Below are 16,340 nucleotides of genomic sequence, written 5' to 3' on the forward strand. Positions count from 1 at the left end.
TATTCCCTTTTGTCTTCAAAAATAAATGCCTTCGGCAACTCTGCTCATTTAATTTTATTTTCATAAATTTGTTTCCATCGTCAAATAATTTTCCATTTTTTTCCTTCAAAAATGTTAGCCGTCGGCAACTCTGATCATTACCTTTTTTCTTAACATTTTTTCTTCTTCTTCTTCTTTTTTTTGCCTTCAAAAATGTTTACCGTCGGCAACTCTGATCATTCCTTTTTCGTAATACACAAAAATGTTCCTTTATTTCCACTAATACATGTTCTACCGGCAACTCTCGTTGTTAGGGTAGCTGCTTGCTTGCTTGATAATACGACGATGTGTGTATACGCTAGCGTCGGTCGGTGTGTGCGTGTGTTTGTTCATATAACTAACGCACATCAATGCTATGCCAAGCCAACAATATCTTTTTGACTGCGATGTTATGTACTTATTTTTTCCTTCAAGTAAAAATTTTTGTTATTTTGTGATGAAATTATTAAAAATTGTTATTAAATTTTTTAAATTAAAATGAAAATTACCTTTTTTAAAAAAATTTTCATTAAATTAGTTTGAATTTTGTTAATATTTACTGCGAGTTTTCTTAAAATTATATTTAAAAAATTTTTATAGCATCTCTTTTTTCAAAAATTTGCTCATGAAAAAATTCTTCTTCTTATGTTTCATGATTTCATATAAAAATATTTTATCTTTTACTTAATCCTCCAAAAAATCACATAATTTTCTAAATTTCTCCCACTTTATGTTGAAATTATTGAAAAATTCTTCTTCTTCTTCTTACATTTCATGAACTCGCATAGAAAAATTTTATCTTTTACTTATTTATTCAAAAATCACATAATCCTCCAAAAAATCACATAATTTTCTAAATTTCTCTCACTTTATGTTGAAATTATTGAGAATTTTCTTCTTCTTCTCCTTATGTTTCCCTAAAAAAATATTTTTTTCTTAAATGTCCAAAAAATCACATAATTTTCTAAATTTCTCTCACTTAATGTTGAAATTATTGAAAATTTTCTTCTTCTTCTTGTTTCACTAAATCACATTTCCTTAAATTACCAAAAAAAATCACATAATTTTCTAAATTTCTTTTACTTTATGTTGAAATTATTAAAAAAGTTCTTCTTCTTCTTCCTATGTTTCACTAAAAATATTTTATTTTTTCTCTCAAACGTCCCAAAAATCACATAAATTCTTTTACTTTATGTTGAAATCATTGAAAATTTTCTTCTTCTTCTTCTTCTTCTTCTTCTTCTTCTTCTTATTTTTCACTAAAAATAATTTATTTCTTTCTTAAATGTCCACAAAAATCACATATTTTTCTTCTATTTTATGTATTTTGGTTATTTTCTAACAATGATCCTCAATTTATTTCCACAACTCTACTTTTTTCCCTTTGAAAATAAAAATTTTTCCGTGCGCACTTCATGTTGTCATCACTCTATTACTAACTCTATGCTCTGACAACATCACCAAAATCGCACATTTCTGCATTTTTTCCTTTCCAAATACAGTTACTTTTTTCTCCTCAAAATTCGCGGCGGCAGAAGTCTTTTTCCCAATAATTTACTACTCTAACAACCACAACAACAACATTAACAACGGCCATCATCATCGTCAACGTAAGTAAAGGCATTTGGTTATTCTAACTAACAAACACACAACACCACACACACACATTCATAACAGACATCGTCAACTTACGATGAACGAACATTGGCGGGAACATCGATTAAGGAATATTGGCGCGAACATCATCGATGAGACGAATGATCTCTTTTTCGCTCTCTCTCTTTCTCTGTCTCTCTATCTGTCTCGCTATTTCTGTGAAAATCTAAAGCGACATAAAACAAACACAATTCTGCTGAGGGGGGTAGAAATGAAAAACAGTTACAACAAACGAACATATTTTCTAAGGAAATATGAAAGAAAAAATGTCATTTGCAAAATAATCAAGGGTTGTCGCCGATTAAGAAAAATATCATTTTTTGGGAATTTTTATTTTTTCCCTATAAAATGTAAATATTAAAATTTTGGTCATTTTTATTCTTTTCCTATAAAATGTAAATAATGAAAATTAATAGTTTGAATAGATTTTTTCTCTTTTTAAATATATTTTGTCGTCCTGAAAAGGACGGATTGGTTGAATTTTGTATGGATTTTTCTTCTTCTTATACGATGGTCTGTATTTTTTCCATAATACCTTTCGAGATAATTTAGGCTTTCTTTTCGGTCTTCTTGGGCAAGAGAACAGCTTGGATGTTTGGCAATACACCACCTTGAGCAATAGTGACGCCGGACAGCAATTTGTTCAATTCTTCGTCGTTGCGGATGGCCAATTGCAAGTGACGGGGAATGATACGAGTCTTCTTGTTGTCACGGGCAGCATTACCAGCCAATTCCAAAACTTCAGCAGCCAAATATTCCATGACGGCGGCTAAATATACTGGAGCACCGGCACCAACACGTTCAGCATAGTTGCCTTTGCGCAACAAACGATGAATACGACCGACGGGGAATTGAAGACCAGCACGATTTGAACGGGACTTTGCCTTTCCCTTAACTTTGCCACCTTTACCACGACCAGACATTTTCACTTAATATTTTTTTGAACACTTCACTTAGCACTGAAAAAACACAGAATGATGCCGTTACTCACTTGAACCCCTAGTATTTATACTTTTCTCTCGCTCATTTAATACACACACATCGAAAACTGGGGTTGTTTGGCCACTATTCCACACAGCAACTGCGACTACCTGAAACATTTGAGCACATAATGCTTGAAATATTCTGTTTGGGTACTGGGTTTTTATCATTTGTGAACAGTGTTAAAAGTGTTTGTGTGATTAAAAAAATTAAAAGTGAAAAAGCTCTAAGTGGTGAATTCTATGAATTCTGAATTCATAGACAAGGACGTTAATAAACTTTTTGCTGAAAATGAGGTGTCAGCTACTAATGTAGCAAATGAGACTTTCTCATATGACACTAGTGAATTTGAAAGTATGTCTAACAATAATATAGACATCTTAAGTGAAGAAGAAGAAGACTTGAAATTGGGAACCCTCAATGACAGTTCCCCAAAATCCGCAAATCCAAATCAAAATATAAAAATGAACATTGACTATTTTAAAAAGAAAATGTCAGACAAAAATAATGATATTGGTGCAACTTCTGATTCTCAATCTGAGAAGAAGAATAAGAAGAAGAACAAAAAAGAAAAGAAAAAAAGTTCTAAAAGAACCAAAACGAATAGTGGTGATAGCGATTACGAGATCATGAAACAAGATGCTCAAATTCTACAACTGCAAAAAACTATTAATGAATTAATAGAACAAAATAAAAGACTTACTGAACAACTTGCTGCCTACATGTCAGCCAGCAACAACAACAATATGTCATTAAAGGCGAGTACTGATGATATGTCGATTAATGAAATTGAGACTACTAACAACACAAAGTCGGTCGGAGTAGCCGAAAACTCCGACACTGCGATGAGTGAGGAAATGATACAACAAGTTGATACTATTCATACATGGAATGAACGACCTATGCTGAAGGCCAAGTCTAGGAAGTCTAAGGATCAAGCTAAGTCACCAGCGATGACGGCGCCAACATCCGGTAATACAGCAGCGGCGTCAACATCAACAGATGCCAAAACAACAACAAAAGAAACAGCAGCATCAACAGAGACTGCAGCAACAGCAAAATCGACTACTGGAAGCAATAAGCAACCACAACAACCAAACAAAAACGGCTCAAAAGGTAATAACCTTCCTGCTATCACATTATATGATGTAGGTTTTGTAGAAATATGTAATTTATTAGATTACCACATAGGCAGAGAGTATTTTAAAATTAAACTGCTTAATAATAGTCAGATAATGTCCCTAAGATTAACCGGACTAGAAAATTTTGAAAAAGTTGTAAAATTATTAAAAGATCGAAATTATAAATTTCACACTCATACGCCTAAACCTTTGGTGCCTTTTTCGGTAGTGGCGCAAGGTCTGTCCAACTTGTACACCAAAGAAATAATAGCCGACTTCATGTCTAAATTAGGTTTTAAAGTTGACCTAATTGATTCCATAAATATTGGTCGTAAAACGTGGATTCTCAAATTAGGAAGATCCACCGAAATCCGAAAACTATATAAGGTCAAAAAAATCATGCATAATGACGTTACATTTTATAAAGACAAGGGACCACATATAATCCAATGTCGCAAATGCCAACGATATGGCCATGTTGCACAAAATTGTAGCATGCCATATCGATGTGTAAAATGTGCACAGGGCCACGGACCAGATAATTGTCCCCTGCCATCTAAAGAGGATGAAGAAAATTTGCCGAAAGACGCACCACCCATCGTCTTAAGATGCGCAAATTGTGAAATAGACGGACACACGGCAAGCTCTCCTGATTGTCCCAGACGTAAAGCTATTTTATTAAAAAAGACTGAACGTCTTGCTGAGAAACAAGCTACTATACAAGCTAAACACGACAGACTAGCAGAAATACGTGCAGGCGTTTCTTTTGCTTCAGCCGCCGGTGCACGATATTCCGCTCCAAAAACTAATGAAAAAAGCACATTACCTAGTCGTAAACCACCTCAAGACCAGGGACCAGGTAGAATGGCTACAGTACTCGGTGAGACATGCAAAGGTACATTTGGCAAAAGTCTTACCAAATTGTTAAGGGATCTCGACGATTATCATGATCAATTTCATGATATTCTAAAAACTGAAGGAAGGGAGGAAGCCGTCTTAGGTCTTCTAATGCACATTAAAAACTATCAATGTTAAAGTGCATCTTTATTAACGTCAACTCGATAGTGTCTTTGGCAAAAAGGCACTATCTAAACATTTTTATTAAACAACACAAACCTGATGTTCTGCTAATAGCAGAACACAAACTCAGCAACAGACATAATTTTGGCATTGACGGCTATGTAGTTTATAAGCAAATTAGAGAAGGTGGTAGTTCCGCAGGAGGCACTGCTGTGCTGGTGAGAAATGTTTTTAAATCTGAGCAACTGTTTTTAAACACCGGAAATATAGAATCTTGTTGTGTTAGAATATATAGGCGGGATAGCTCTCCTATTATTTTTATAGCACAATACCTTCGTCCCCGTGTTACGTTTTGCCCCTCAGACCTAAATAGCATTGTTCATTTGAGCACAACCAATGAAGTTATCATTGGTTGTGACTTAAATGCAAAGCATAGGGACTGGGGAGGCAATACTAACAATCGAAGAGGTATCGATCTGCATGAATTCCTCCTAAATTGTCCAAACCTTTCACTGTGTCCCACAGCGGAAGCAAGCAAACCGAATATAGTCGAAGATTCTTTCATCGACTATTTCATAACTTCATCTGGTATTGCACTAGAGGACGAGGGATTGCTACCGACACATGATTATGAGTCTGACCACAGAGCGGTTGAGATTCGATTATGTGTCGGTGACATTCTTCATGAACCCGTTAAAGAATTTTATAACTTTAATAAGATGAGGGTGGGACGATTTAGGAGAAATATTCAGCAAAATTTAGAGCAATATTTTCTCCCAGCTGATAGGAACGTCTCGATTGAGGAAATAGATAATTGCGTTTCTGACTTGAGCTTTACTTTCCGTGAGGCAATGGAAACAAGTGTGCCTAAAGCCAGATTTAAAAATACGATTTTGGGGGAACTGCCACCTCATATACTCAGGTTCATAGAAGAACGTAAGAGGATGAAACGTGCTATGAATAGAACAGCTGACCCAGGCAGATATAATACTTTAAGGGCTAATATCAGGAACCTTAACGTGATAATTAGAGAATTAATTACACAATTTGAAAAAGACCGATACAAGGATTACTTGAAGAAAATTGAGGTTAGTCCTAAGTCTTACGCGAAGGTCAAAAGAGCCACTGGTCTTTCATTTAGAAAGCCCGTTCAAACGCTCGTAGATAACGCAGGGGGGCAGATCTCCAACGATGTTGACAAGGCTGAGCATATTGCTGGGCATATTCTGGAATCTGTTGGCCGGGAGGGGGTGGTTGACGACGCCTTTCGCGGACTCGTTCACGAGGCTGTGGAGGGTGTTGCCAACCATGACCCTCTCGTTAACTTTTCCAGCGATTTTGCGGCGGATGGTTCCGTCGTTGGGGATCTTCCCCGCTGGAATGACTGTGGATTTGTTGAGCCTGTTTTGGTCTCAAAAATTATTTCACAACGACCTTCCCGTAAGGCTTACGGTATAGATGGGGTTCCTGATATTGCCCTTAAAAAAGTCGGCGATATTATAGCAACGTTTCTAGCTTTGGTTATAAACCATTGCCTAAACTTAGGGTATTTCCCATCAGCATGGAAAGAGGCAGTGGTAGTGCCCATCCCGAAACCTAAAGCAGACCACACCAAATGTGAGGGATATAGACCCATTTCTATACTCTCTCCGTTCGGTAAAATATTTGAAAAAGTAATTCTTCACAGAATTAACAAAATTATAGAAGAGAGGCATATCCTAAGAGATTGTCAATTTGGTTTTAGGTATGAACATTCGACTACACATGCTTTAGCAGCCTTTACTAATTATGTAGTCAATGGATTCCAAAGAAGGATGGGCACCATTGCCGTGAGTCTTGATTTTTCCAAGGCTTTCGACACTGTCTGGCAAAAGGGCATACTCTATAAAATGCAATCATTTGGTTTTGACAACCAAACTTGCAGATTGGTGGCAAGCTTCCTGGAAGGCAGAGTCTTTAGGGTTCGCGTAGGTGAGAAGATGTCTGTGCAGCACCGTGTCTGTGCGGGAGTTCCTCAGGGATCTCTCCTCGGACCGATGCTGTACAACCTTTTCGTCTGCGACATTCCTGGACCGCCTCCAGGGGGTTTGCTACTAATGTTTGCTGATGATATCCTCCTTGCCTTGCAAGGAAAATATGGTCTCCCACTTGAGGGAAGAATTAACAGATATTTGGCTAGTCTTAATGAATATTTTATTCAATGGGGTCTAACCCTCAACACGGACAAATGTTTGGCAGTGCTGTTTAAAGGCAACAGCAGAAGAGATACATGCCCAAATATAAGAAGTTTTAATCCAACTATTAATATTGGAAATAATATAATTAGAGTATCTGACAGAATGAAGTACCTGGGTGTGGTGTTCAATAGCACATTGAACTTCATTAGCCATGTGAACTTCATTCTGTCTAAAGCTAAATCAATATATTCAGCCTACCAGCGTTTGTTCGTGATGAGGGGTGGGCTCTCAAAAGAATTGAAATTGCTTATATATAAGCAGATTATAAGACCGATATTAGCTTATTCCTTCGTTGCCTGGGCAGACATATCCTCTGCACAAATGGAGCGTATTAGGAAGTGGGAACGATTAGTTTTAACGTCTGCTCTAGAGTTGAGACGTATACCTGACTCCAATGGTGTCCCCAGAAGACCACCAAATAGATGTCTTTATGACTCTATAGACTTTGAAAGAATTGACGCATTTATGATGAAAGGAGTTTTTAAATTCCTTGAAAAATCAGAACACGTCTCCAATAGTATCATTGAAAATTTCCACAATATAGATGAGGACTCAGCTGTCCTTCTCGCCAGGAAGCACATGCCTCCTGCAGCTTACATCAAGCTTCGCGATGAAGGACTCATGTATGAAAATGACCTGCTTTTATACTACCATAGGAGGTACCAAAGGATTGATTGGAGAACTGATCCAGTGTATAACACTGATCAATAATATTCATTGTAAATATTGTATATATTGTAAATATTTATTTTGTAAGTTTAGTTATAAGTTATATAATTTTTAGTATATAAGACATTCTTATTTTTTCATTTTAATTCCCAAAATACTGTTTGAACTGTAAAAATTTGAATGAAGATTTTGTAAAACAAATATTCCTAAATGACTGATTGCTGACATAAAAAAAATGCAGCACTATTTAATTGATTTGCGAAGTCTCTAAAGAATTAATATTCAAGAGAAAGTTTAGTTACTATATGGATAATGTACTTTAGCTATTATGTACTTATTTTTGTAATGATAAAAAAAATGGAATTCAATAAATAGCAATTTTGAAAATGAAAAATGATACTGGGTTTTTATCATTTGTGAACAGTGTTAAAAGTGTTTGTGTGATTAAAAAAATTAAAAGTGAAAAATGCCTCCAAAAACCAGTGGTAAAGCAGCAAAGAAGGCCGGCAAAGCCCAAAAGAACATCACCAAGGGCGATAAATCGAAGAGACGTACCAAGCGTAAGGAGAGTTACGCTATCTACATTTACAAAGTGTTGAAGCAAGTCCATCCTGATACTGGTATTTCGTCAAAGGCCATGAGCATCATGAACAGTTTCGTGAATGACATCTTCGAACGTATTGCCGCCGAAGCCTCTCGTTTGGCCCACTACAACAAGCGCTCTACCATCACCAGTCGGGAAATCCAAACTGCTGTCCGTCTATTGTTGCCCGGTGAATTGGCTAAGCACGCTGTCTCTGAAGGTACCAAGGCTGTTACTAAATACACCAGCTCCAAGTAAATGCCTTGATTTTTCATCAATTCGTCGAAATTCTACCATAAAAGGCCCTTTTCAGGGCCACAAAAAACATTTTAAAAGAGATCAAATTTTTGTCGAAACACTTATTTTCCATTATTTACATTTTTTAATAAAGAAACTTACCAAAATAATTTTAAAATTCCTCAAATTCTAGCAAAAATAATATTTTCCCATGTATTTACTAAATGACGCCGTCAATTCTTGTTTTGCCGTGGTTCATATTGCTTTTTTGCTTGCTTGGCTACTCTATGTGTGTACAACAACACGCCATCCACTGTATGGGTATGTGTGTGTGTGCTTGTGCGATGTTACTTTGTATTGCCGTCGGCAGTCACCACCAATATCGAAAATGTATAAACGAACAACAAGCATGTATAAGCATTTTGCCTGTAACACTTCACTACGCCAATGCCAAATATGAAGCGCGAACATTTTTAAGGGGAAATTTTTGGTGGTGGCGCAAAAATTAACGGGACTTCTTTCAATGGAAAAAATAGAATTAGGGGAAAATAGAAAGAGAAATAAAATAGAGTTGCAACATAACTTCATTAGAATAGAAAAACATTCCTGATTAAAATAATCTCCTTTTACCCAGCAAACAATTTTTGCAAAGAGAAAAAATTATCATTTTTGAATATTAAATGGAAAATTCCTAAAATATGAAATTAGATGAAAATGACCATAATTAGACAAACAAAAATTAGTCACATTTATTTTATGACCCGGACTAAAATTTTAATCCGTTTGTGGTGTTATTTTGTGGAATGCCCATAATAAAACAGGCTCAATGTTAATTACCTAATAGGAAAAGTAATTAGTGAGGGTAATATTTTTCCTAAAATCAGACACGTGTGTATTTTTCTTATTTATTTAGGTAATAAAACAATAAATAGTAGTAATAATAAATAGTTTGAAGTAAAGATTTTCTCTTTTTGAATTTAATTTGTAGCCCTGAAAAGGGCTGTTAGATATTATGCTTTCGAATATCGAAAAATGTTGTCAACAAGTAATCTTTCTGGGAAAAATTACTTCTTGGCGGCGGCTTTCTTGGCAGCTGGCTTCTTTGGTGCGGCGGCTTTTTTGGGTTTAGCAGCTGCTGTTTTTGCCTTGGGTGCCTTTGGTTTGGTGGCAGATGCTTTAGCGGCGGTTTTTGCTGGTTTAGCCTTAACTGTACCGGTTTTCTTGGCAGCCTTAGCCTTTGTTTTGTCAGCCTTCTTCTTCTCAGCGGTCTTTTTGGCGGCAGATGGCTTCTTGGCAGCGGTTTTCTTTTCACCGGCGGCCTTTTTAGGGGCAGCCTTCTTCTTCTTCTCAGCAGCTGGGGCCTTCTTCTTCTTTTCAGCAGTCTTTGCTTTGGGTTCCTTGGAAGCCGAGGCGGACAATTTGAATGAACCAGAAGCACCCTTACCTTTAGTTTGGATCAATTTTCCACTGGCAACAGCGCTCTTCAAATATTTCTTGATGAAAGGAGCCAATTTTTGGGCATCAACCTTGTAGGTGCTGGCCAAATATTTCTTGATGGCGGGCAATGATGAACCACCACGTTCCTTCAATGTTTTGATGGCGGCGTCAACCATTTGTTGGGTTGGTGGATGAGTAGGGGCAGCTGATGGTTTCTTTGCTTTGGCTGCGGCCTTCTTTGGTGCCTTTTTCTCAACAGCGGCAACTGGGGAGGCGGTGGCTTCAACAACGGCGGCGTCAGACATGATTATTCACTTTTATGTTTATATTTCACTGTAACACAAATACACTCACAAATTTATGTGTACTATTAAATTGTTATTGGCAATTTTTAAAAATGGTAGGTACATTGAAAAGATGAGAAGTGCATAGTAGTCAATAGCTATATTTTTCGAAATATTGTGTGGAAGCGTGTTTAATTTTTTACAAAAGTTTTCGTAGAAATTTAATTTTTCTGAAGAATCTTTGAATATTTTTATAAAAGATATTTTACACATTTCTTGTATAGATATCAGGCCATATTTTAACGAAAATTTGGTGTAATTTCCTTTATCCGTTTAAAAGTTATAAGCGTTTAACTTCACAGATTGTAAAAATGTAATCACAAATTTGTAACTAAATTTGAAAAAATTATGAATTTTTTCAAAAATATTTTTCCAAATTCTGTTTGAGAATAAAGCCTGATATGTTTACTTTAGGATAAAATTAAAATATTAACAAATTTCACATTTTCACTGTGAAAAAAATTCAAAATCTTTATGTGGTCCAAGACGGCAGAAATCCTCTTGTTGGCATATTTTCAATGAAGAAAAGTTTTTCTTCAAAGAAATTTAAAAGCTCAAATCTAATTAAGTTTTATAAAAATTTCTTAAAAAACATTTCAGAATCTGTATATTTACACCAAATTATAACATTATTCATAAAAAGTAGTTATTTCTTTGGAAAAGTTAAAAAAATCTTCCCATTACCGTATACCACCTATGGACAAACATTCACTGTCAAAGGTAATATTTTTGAAAATTGAAATATTTTTGCTAAATTATATGAAAATCGCTCAAAAATTACTTTTTAATAAAATATGAGGGCATTTTCGTTAAAATTTAGTAAAAATTTCATCAATTTTTACAAAAAATATTCTCCAAAAATAATTCTTCCTTTGCTAGTACATATCAAGGAAAAAACCATATAGAATTACTGAAGTTTTTCGCACGTACTTTTTTCAAGATTTCGTTAAAAATTTGGATATTTTTTGCAAAAATGTATATAATAAAATAAATAAATCCCTTTTCTATGACAATTTTGTAAAAATAATACAAGATTTAAACAATTTTCTTAAAAGAAATTTTTTTTCTAAAATGCAGTATTACGCCTTTCAAATGGCCAAGAAATATTCGCCATCTCTATGTGATAAAATTTTTGATTAATATTTTCAAAAAAATTATAATTTTACAAAATTATCCTAAAATTTTACTAAATTAAAAAATATATATTGCTGAAAAGAAAAAAATTGCATATTTCATTCATCATTATCTGAAAAGAAAAATAAAACAAAACAGAGAGCATTTGCCGCCAAAAAATTTCAACCATATTGAGTGAGAAATAATGAGAGCATTATTGCAGAGAACATTTCGCGCCAAATTTAGTGAACATATGCCTTGTGGACATTAGTATACACACAAAAACAAGTTCAATAGAACAAATATTTGTTATGAAGAAAATAAGAAGAAGAAAAAACATTGTCTTTAAAGAAGAAATTAATATGGACGGACGGCGTCAAAAAGACCAATAGAAAAGAAAGAAGAAGAATAAATGTATACTTTAATAGGAAAATATTACTGACGCCATCAAAAATACACATAGAAAAGGAAGAAGAAGAAGAACACAAATGTGCATTTCAATGGGAAAATTTTACTGACGCCGTCAAAAATGACATATAGAAGGAAATTTCAATAAGTTTGTTCAAGAAGAAGAATAAAATGTCTTTTTAGGGAAAAATTATAACATAATTTTTGTTTTTTGTGTCAAGAAGAAGAACAAAATATTTAATTGAATAATTTTACTGACGCCGTCAAAAATTTCCTATAGAAGCAAATTTCAATACTTTTTTAAGAAGCAGAAATGTGTCTTTGAAAGGGAAAATTGTAATATTATATTTTTTTCAAGAAGAAGAATAAAATGTGTCTTCTAATGGGAAATTTTTACTGACGCCGTCAAATATGACTCATACAAGAAAATTTTAAAATATTCCTAAAATCAGCCTCAAAAATGAAATAAACACAAAGAAAAATATTTATTTATTTAAAATGTTAAAAATGATAAATAGTTTGATGAAAAAATAATCTCTTTTTTATAAATATTTTGTGGTCCTGAAAAGGACCGATTGTTTTGTTGTAAAAAATATGTTTTTAAAACGTCAAGAATTTAAGCACGTTCTCCACGGATACGTCTGGCCAATTGAATATCTTTAGGCATGATGGTGACACGCTTAGCATGGATGGCGCACAAGTTAGTATCTTCGAAAAGACCAACCAAGTATGCTTCACTGGCTTCTTGCAAGGCCATAACAGCAGAGCTCTGGAAACGCAAATCAGTTTTGAAATCTTGAGCAATTTCACGAACCAAACGTTGGAAGGGCAATTTGCGGATCAACAATTCAGTACTCTTCTGGTAACGACGGATTTCACGCAAGGCAACAGTACCAGGACGGAAACGATGAGGCTTCTTGACGCCGCCGGTGGCTGGGGCACTCTTACGAGCAGCTTTAGTGGCCAATTGCTTACGAGGAGCCTTTCCACCAGTTGATTTACGGGCAGTTTGCTTAGTACGAGCCATTTTTCACTTTAGTTTTTTCACTTCACTTAGGTATGCACACAAACACTGTTAACACTGTAATAACTGTGCCATCCATCCATATAGCGGTATTTATAGAAAATTTCGAAGAGGCGGCTATGATTAGGGGTGGGTAAACCAGTAAAGACAGCTGTGCGCGCCCAAAATGTGTACTAACACATACACAAATACATGTGTATTCCATTAAGACTCTTGGTTAGTCAAACAGGCCAATTTTTGTATAAATAGAAGCCGCCAGCCTTCGAAAAAACATTCGTTCTTGTGCTTTCGTGAAGTGTTAAGTGATTTTTGCAGTGAAAATTGACTGGTAGTTTTAAAATCACCAAGTGTTGAAAACGAAAGTGTTTCAAATTCGAAGTTTGAACAAAATTTTATCTGTGACGCAAAAGCGTAAAAACTGAAAAATTGCCTTTAGTTAAGTGCTAACAGTGAGAAGCGCATAGAAGGCAGCAACTCCCTTATTGTTCGTTTCTGGCCTTTTGCATAAGAACTCACAACGTAAGGTGGTTGTTCTCAGCCAAATCAACCCCGCTGGCGGGCAGATCCAACCCCGCTAGCACTCCCGAGCCGATGTCCTCAAATTTTGACGGCGTCATATTTGAAAAGAAGGAGTTTTTTGCTAAATCTGGAGCAAAGTCAACAATTAATAGCACAGCATCGTTGGTAGGCGTAACAAAGCCCGCTGACACTCCTGAGCCGATGCCGAATAATTTCGACGGCGGCAAAAACTTGGTTCGAGAATTTTTGAAACCAAGCAAAAAAATGTTTTCAACTTCTACCAATACATCAATGGCAGAAAGTAATTGTGAAATGAAGACCCCTATGCCGGGGGATGAATCTGCCGGCGTCAAAACCGTTACCAGTCGCAAGTCAACCAAAAATCGACTGGCTGATCTACCAAAACCTACTGATGTTGCCTCAGAGGATATAACCAGCGATGGAGGTATGTCTGTCGCATCGGACGATCTACGTAAAGCACGTAAGAAACGTTCACACTGTGACGTTGATGATTTGTCGCGCAAAGCCATAAAGTTAGAGGCGACCGTGCGACAACAAGCTGCAACTATTTCTCGTTTAGAACGCGAAAAAGAGAGCCTGGCAGCAGAGTTGGCCGCTGTCAAAGAGGCTCTGAAGCAACACGGCATTTTAACAACAGGAAATGCCACCACCACCAGCAGTAAATCTATATTGGCTGCCAGGGTCGCCGAAAACCCTGGCATGGCGTTTGAAGAAGATACTGACAACTCAGTTATTGCTGCCGGGGTAGCCGAAGACCCCGGTATGGCGCATGAGGATATGACCAAGGATGAAACTTCGTGGACCGAGGTCAAGAGTAAGAAGAAGACTTCTGCTACAAAAGTACGATATGTACTTAAAGATGTCAACAAGCGTCAACCAACATCTACATTGATGAACAATGAGAATTTCCGTCAACCACCACCCCTGATGGAGACCAATGATGACGACAACAATCAACCAACACCCAAACCAGTTGATAAATCTAAGAAACATGTTGCTTCCGCTACTAACGCCCAAGCTACCCCTAATGCAAACAGCAGATCCATGCCAGCGATCACAGTTCACAACGTTGGTCAACGTGTGATCTCTGGTATTTTGAATCAACATTTGAATACAGGTGAGTTCTCAACATCCCTAGTACGTCAGTCCGTTGTAAATATCAAGACCAAAGGCCTTGACAATTTTAATATTGTTATAAAGATATTAACAGATCGTGGGTTTAAATTTCACTACCACACCCCCAAAGAGCTCCGCCCTCATATGCTCGTCATTGAAAAATTATCGGATGAATATCCACGTAACGAGGTTATTGATTTCTTGGAGAAGAAATCAGGTTTGAACGTCAAAGTTGTTGGTTTAACCAATGTATCGTATAGACTATGGCTTCTCAGAGTTACAAAAGGCTCTGACATATTAGGTCTGTACAATTTAAAAATGATTGAGGACGCCAATATTGTGATCCGTAAGGATCACGGACGTGCAATCATGCAGTGCTTCCACTGCCAGCGGTTTGGACATATTGCTCCAAACTGCCAGATGGATTTTCGGTGCGTTAGATGCCTAGAAAATCACGAGCCTGACAATTGTGCGGTTCCTCCCAAAGGGCAGGAAACGTACATCGAATACACTCATCCTACTTCAGGAGAGATGGTTAAAAAATTGGCGCAGCCACCTTCTTGCACCAATTGTGAGAAGGTTGGTCACCCTGCCTGTGCACGAGATTGCCCACTTCGCCTGGCAATCTTGTCACGCAAATCCCAGCAGAAGGCCCAATCAAAGGCAAAGGCTGATGCGCGTTCTTCGCGAATTTCTAATCTTCGCTCTGGCATATCATATGCTGCAGCATCAGGGGGTAATACTCACCCACCACCTCCTTCATACCCAGCTAGAGGCGATCCTCGCCCTAGCCCTTCACACCCAGCTAGAGGCACCCCCCGCACTAGCACAAACCCTGCACCGACTGTAAGTGTTGGCAATACTTCCAGTATTGTTCAATACTTCGGTACAGACTTTAATGAAAAGTGTAACAAAGCTAGGCAGTTTGGGCCTATCTTTGAGCAAATCCGAAGCCAGTCAGGCATTGATGCCGCAATGTCTGCCTGGTTACTCTTTATAGCTGGCAATGTCCAGCTTTAAAGTAATTTTTATTAATGTTAATTCATTAGTGTCTCTCTCTAGAAGACACTTTTTAAAACTTCTAATTGTAGAGAGAAGGCCTGATGTACTACTTCTTGCTGAGCATAAGCTCAACCCTTCTCATAATTTTACACTAGCGGGATATAAAATATTCCTCCAATATCGAGTTGGACAATGCGCCGGTGGCACCGCAGTTGCCATTCGTGAAGGCATACGATGTGATCGTATACCGCTCTCAACCGGCAATATAGAGTCCTGTGCGGCGAGGGTGTGGAGAGACGATGGCTCCTCTGTAGCCTTTGTCTCTTTATACCTTCGGCCGCAAGAACATCTTTCAGCTCATGACATGACTAATGTCATGAATCTGTATAACTCAGGGGAAGTCTTAATTGGTGCGGACCTTAACGCGAGACACGACTCGTGGGGAGGGATCACGAGAAATACCAGCGGTAGGGTACTGGACAGGTTACTGTTCGACTCTCCAGACTTCCTTCTCATAAAATCGGATTTACCAACCAGGCCAAATGATACATCTGGCTCATTCATCGACATATTCCTACGCACACCAGGGCTCCCACTGGTTGGCGGAGGCAATGTGTCGATGACTTTTGATGTTGAATCGGATCACAGGGCGATCCAGATTCAGGTTCAGATGGGAAACGTGGCGAGGCAGGAAGTTCAGTCTTATCTTAACTTCTATCGCACAAATGTCGGCCGTTTAAGGCGGCATCTGAGGCAGGGCCTGGACGAGTGTCAATTACCCTCAGACAGAAATGTCACCATTGAGGAGATTGACACTTGCGTAGAAAATCTAGG

At 37.1% G+C, this 16,340-nt stretch overlaps 3 protein-coding genes across 3 annotated transcripts; 1 reads left to right on the plus strand and 2 right to left on the minus strand.

The window, feature by feature from the left end:
- Positions 1-2,222: 2,222 nt before the first annotated feature.
- On the minus strand, positions 2,223-2,597 carry LOC141388465 (histone H2A). Its single transcript, XM_073958378.1, has one exon. The coding sequence runs from the start codon at positions 2,595-2,597 to the stop codon at positions 2,223-2,225; it is 375 nt and encodes a 124-aa protein (XP_073814479.1).
- Positions 2,598-8,168: 5,571 nt separating this feature from the next.
- Positions 8,169-8,543, plus strand: LOC141388482 (histone H2B). The gene has a single exon (XM_073958394.1). The coding sequence runs from the start codon at positions 8,169-8,171 to the stop codon at positions 8,541-8,543; it is 375 nt and encodes a 124-aa protein (XP_073814495.1).
- A 3,897-nt stretch (positions 8,544-12,440) lies between these two features.
- LOC141388414 (histone H3) lies at positions 12,441-12,851 on the minus strand. Its single transcript, XM_073958324.1, has one exon. The coding sequence runs from the start codon at positions 12,849-12,851 to the stop codon at positions 12,441-12,443; it is 411 nt and encodes a 136-aa protein (XP_073814425.1).
- Between the last annotated feature and the right edge of the window lie 3,489 nt (positions 12,852-16,340).

This window comes from Musca autumnalis, unplaced genomic scaffold (genome assembly GCF_047663935.1).
Source record: "Musca autumnalis isolate F117 unplaced genomic scaffold, ASM4766393v1 scaffold_93, whole genome shotgun sequence".
Lineage (NCBI taxonomy): Eukaryota > Metazoa > Arthropoda > Insecta > Diptera > Muscidae > Musca > Musca autumnalis.

Bases quoted from the DNA above. Each gene is read 5' to 3' on its own strand.
- LOC141388465 (XM_073958378.1), bottom strand. From the start codon at position 2,597: ATGTCTGGTCGTGGTAAAGGTGGCAAAGTTAAGGGAAAGGCAAAGTCC.
- LOC141388482 (XM_073958394.1), top strand. From the start codon at position 8,169: ATGCCTCCAAAAACCAGTGGTAAAGCAGCAAAGAAGGCCGGCAAAGCC.
- LOC141388414 (XM_073958324.1), bottom strand. From the start codon at position 12,851: ATGGCTCGTACTAAGCAAACTGCCCGTAAATCAACTGGTGGAAAGGCT.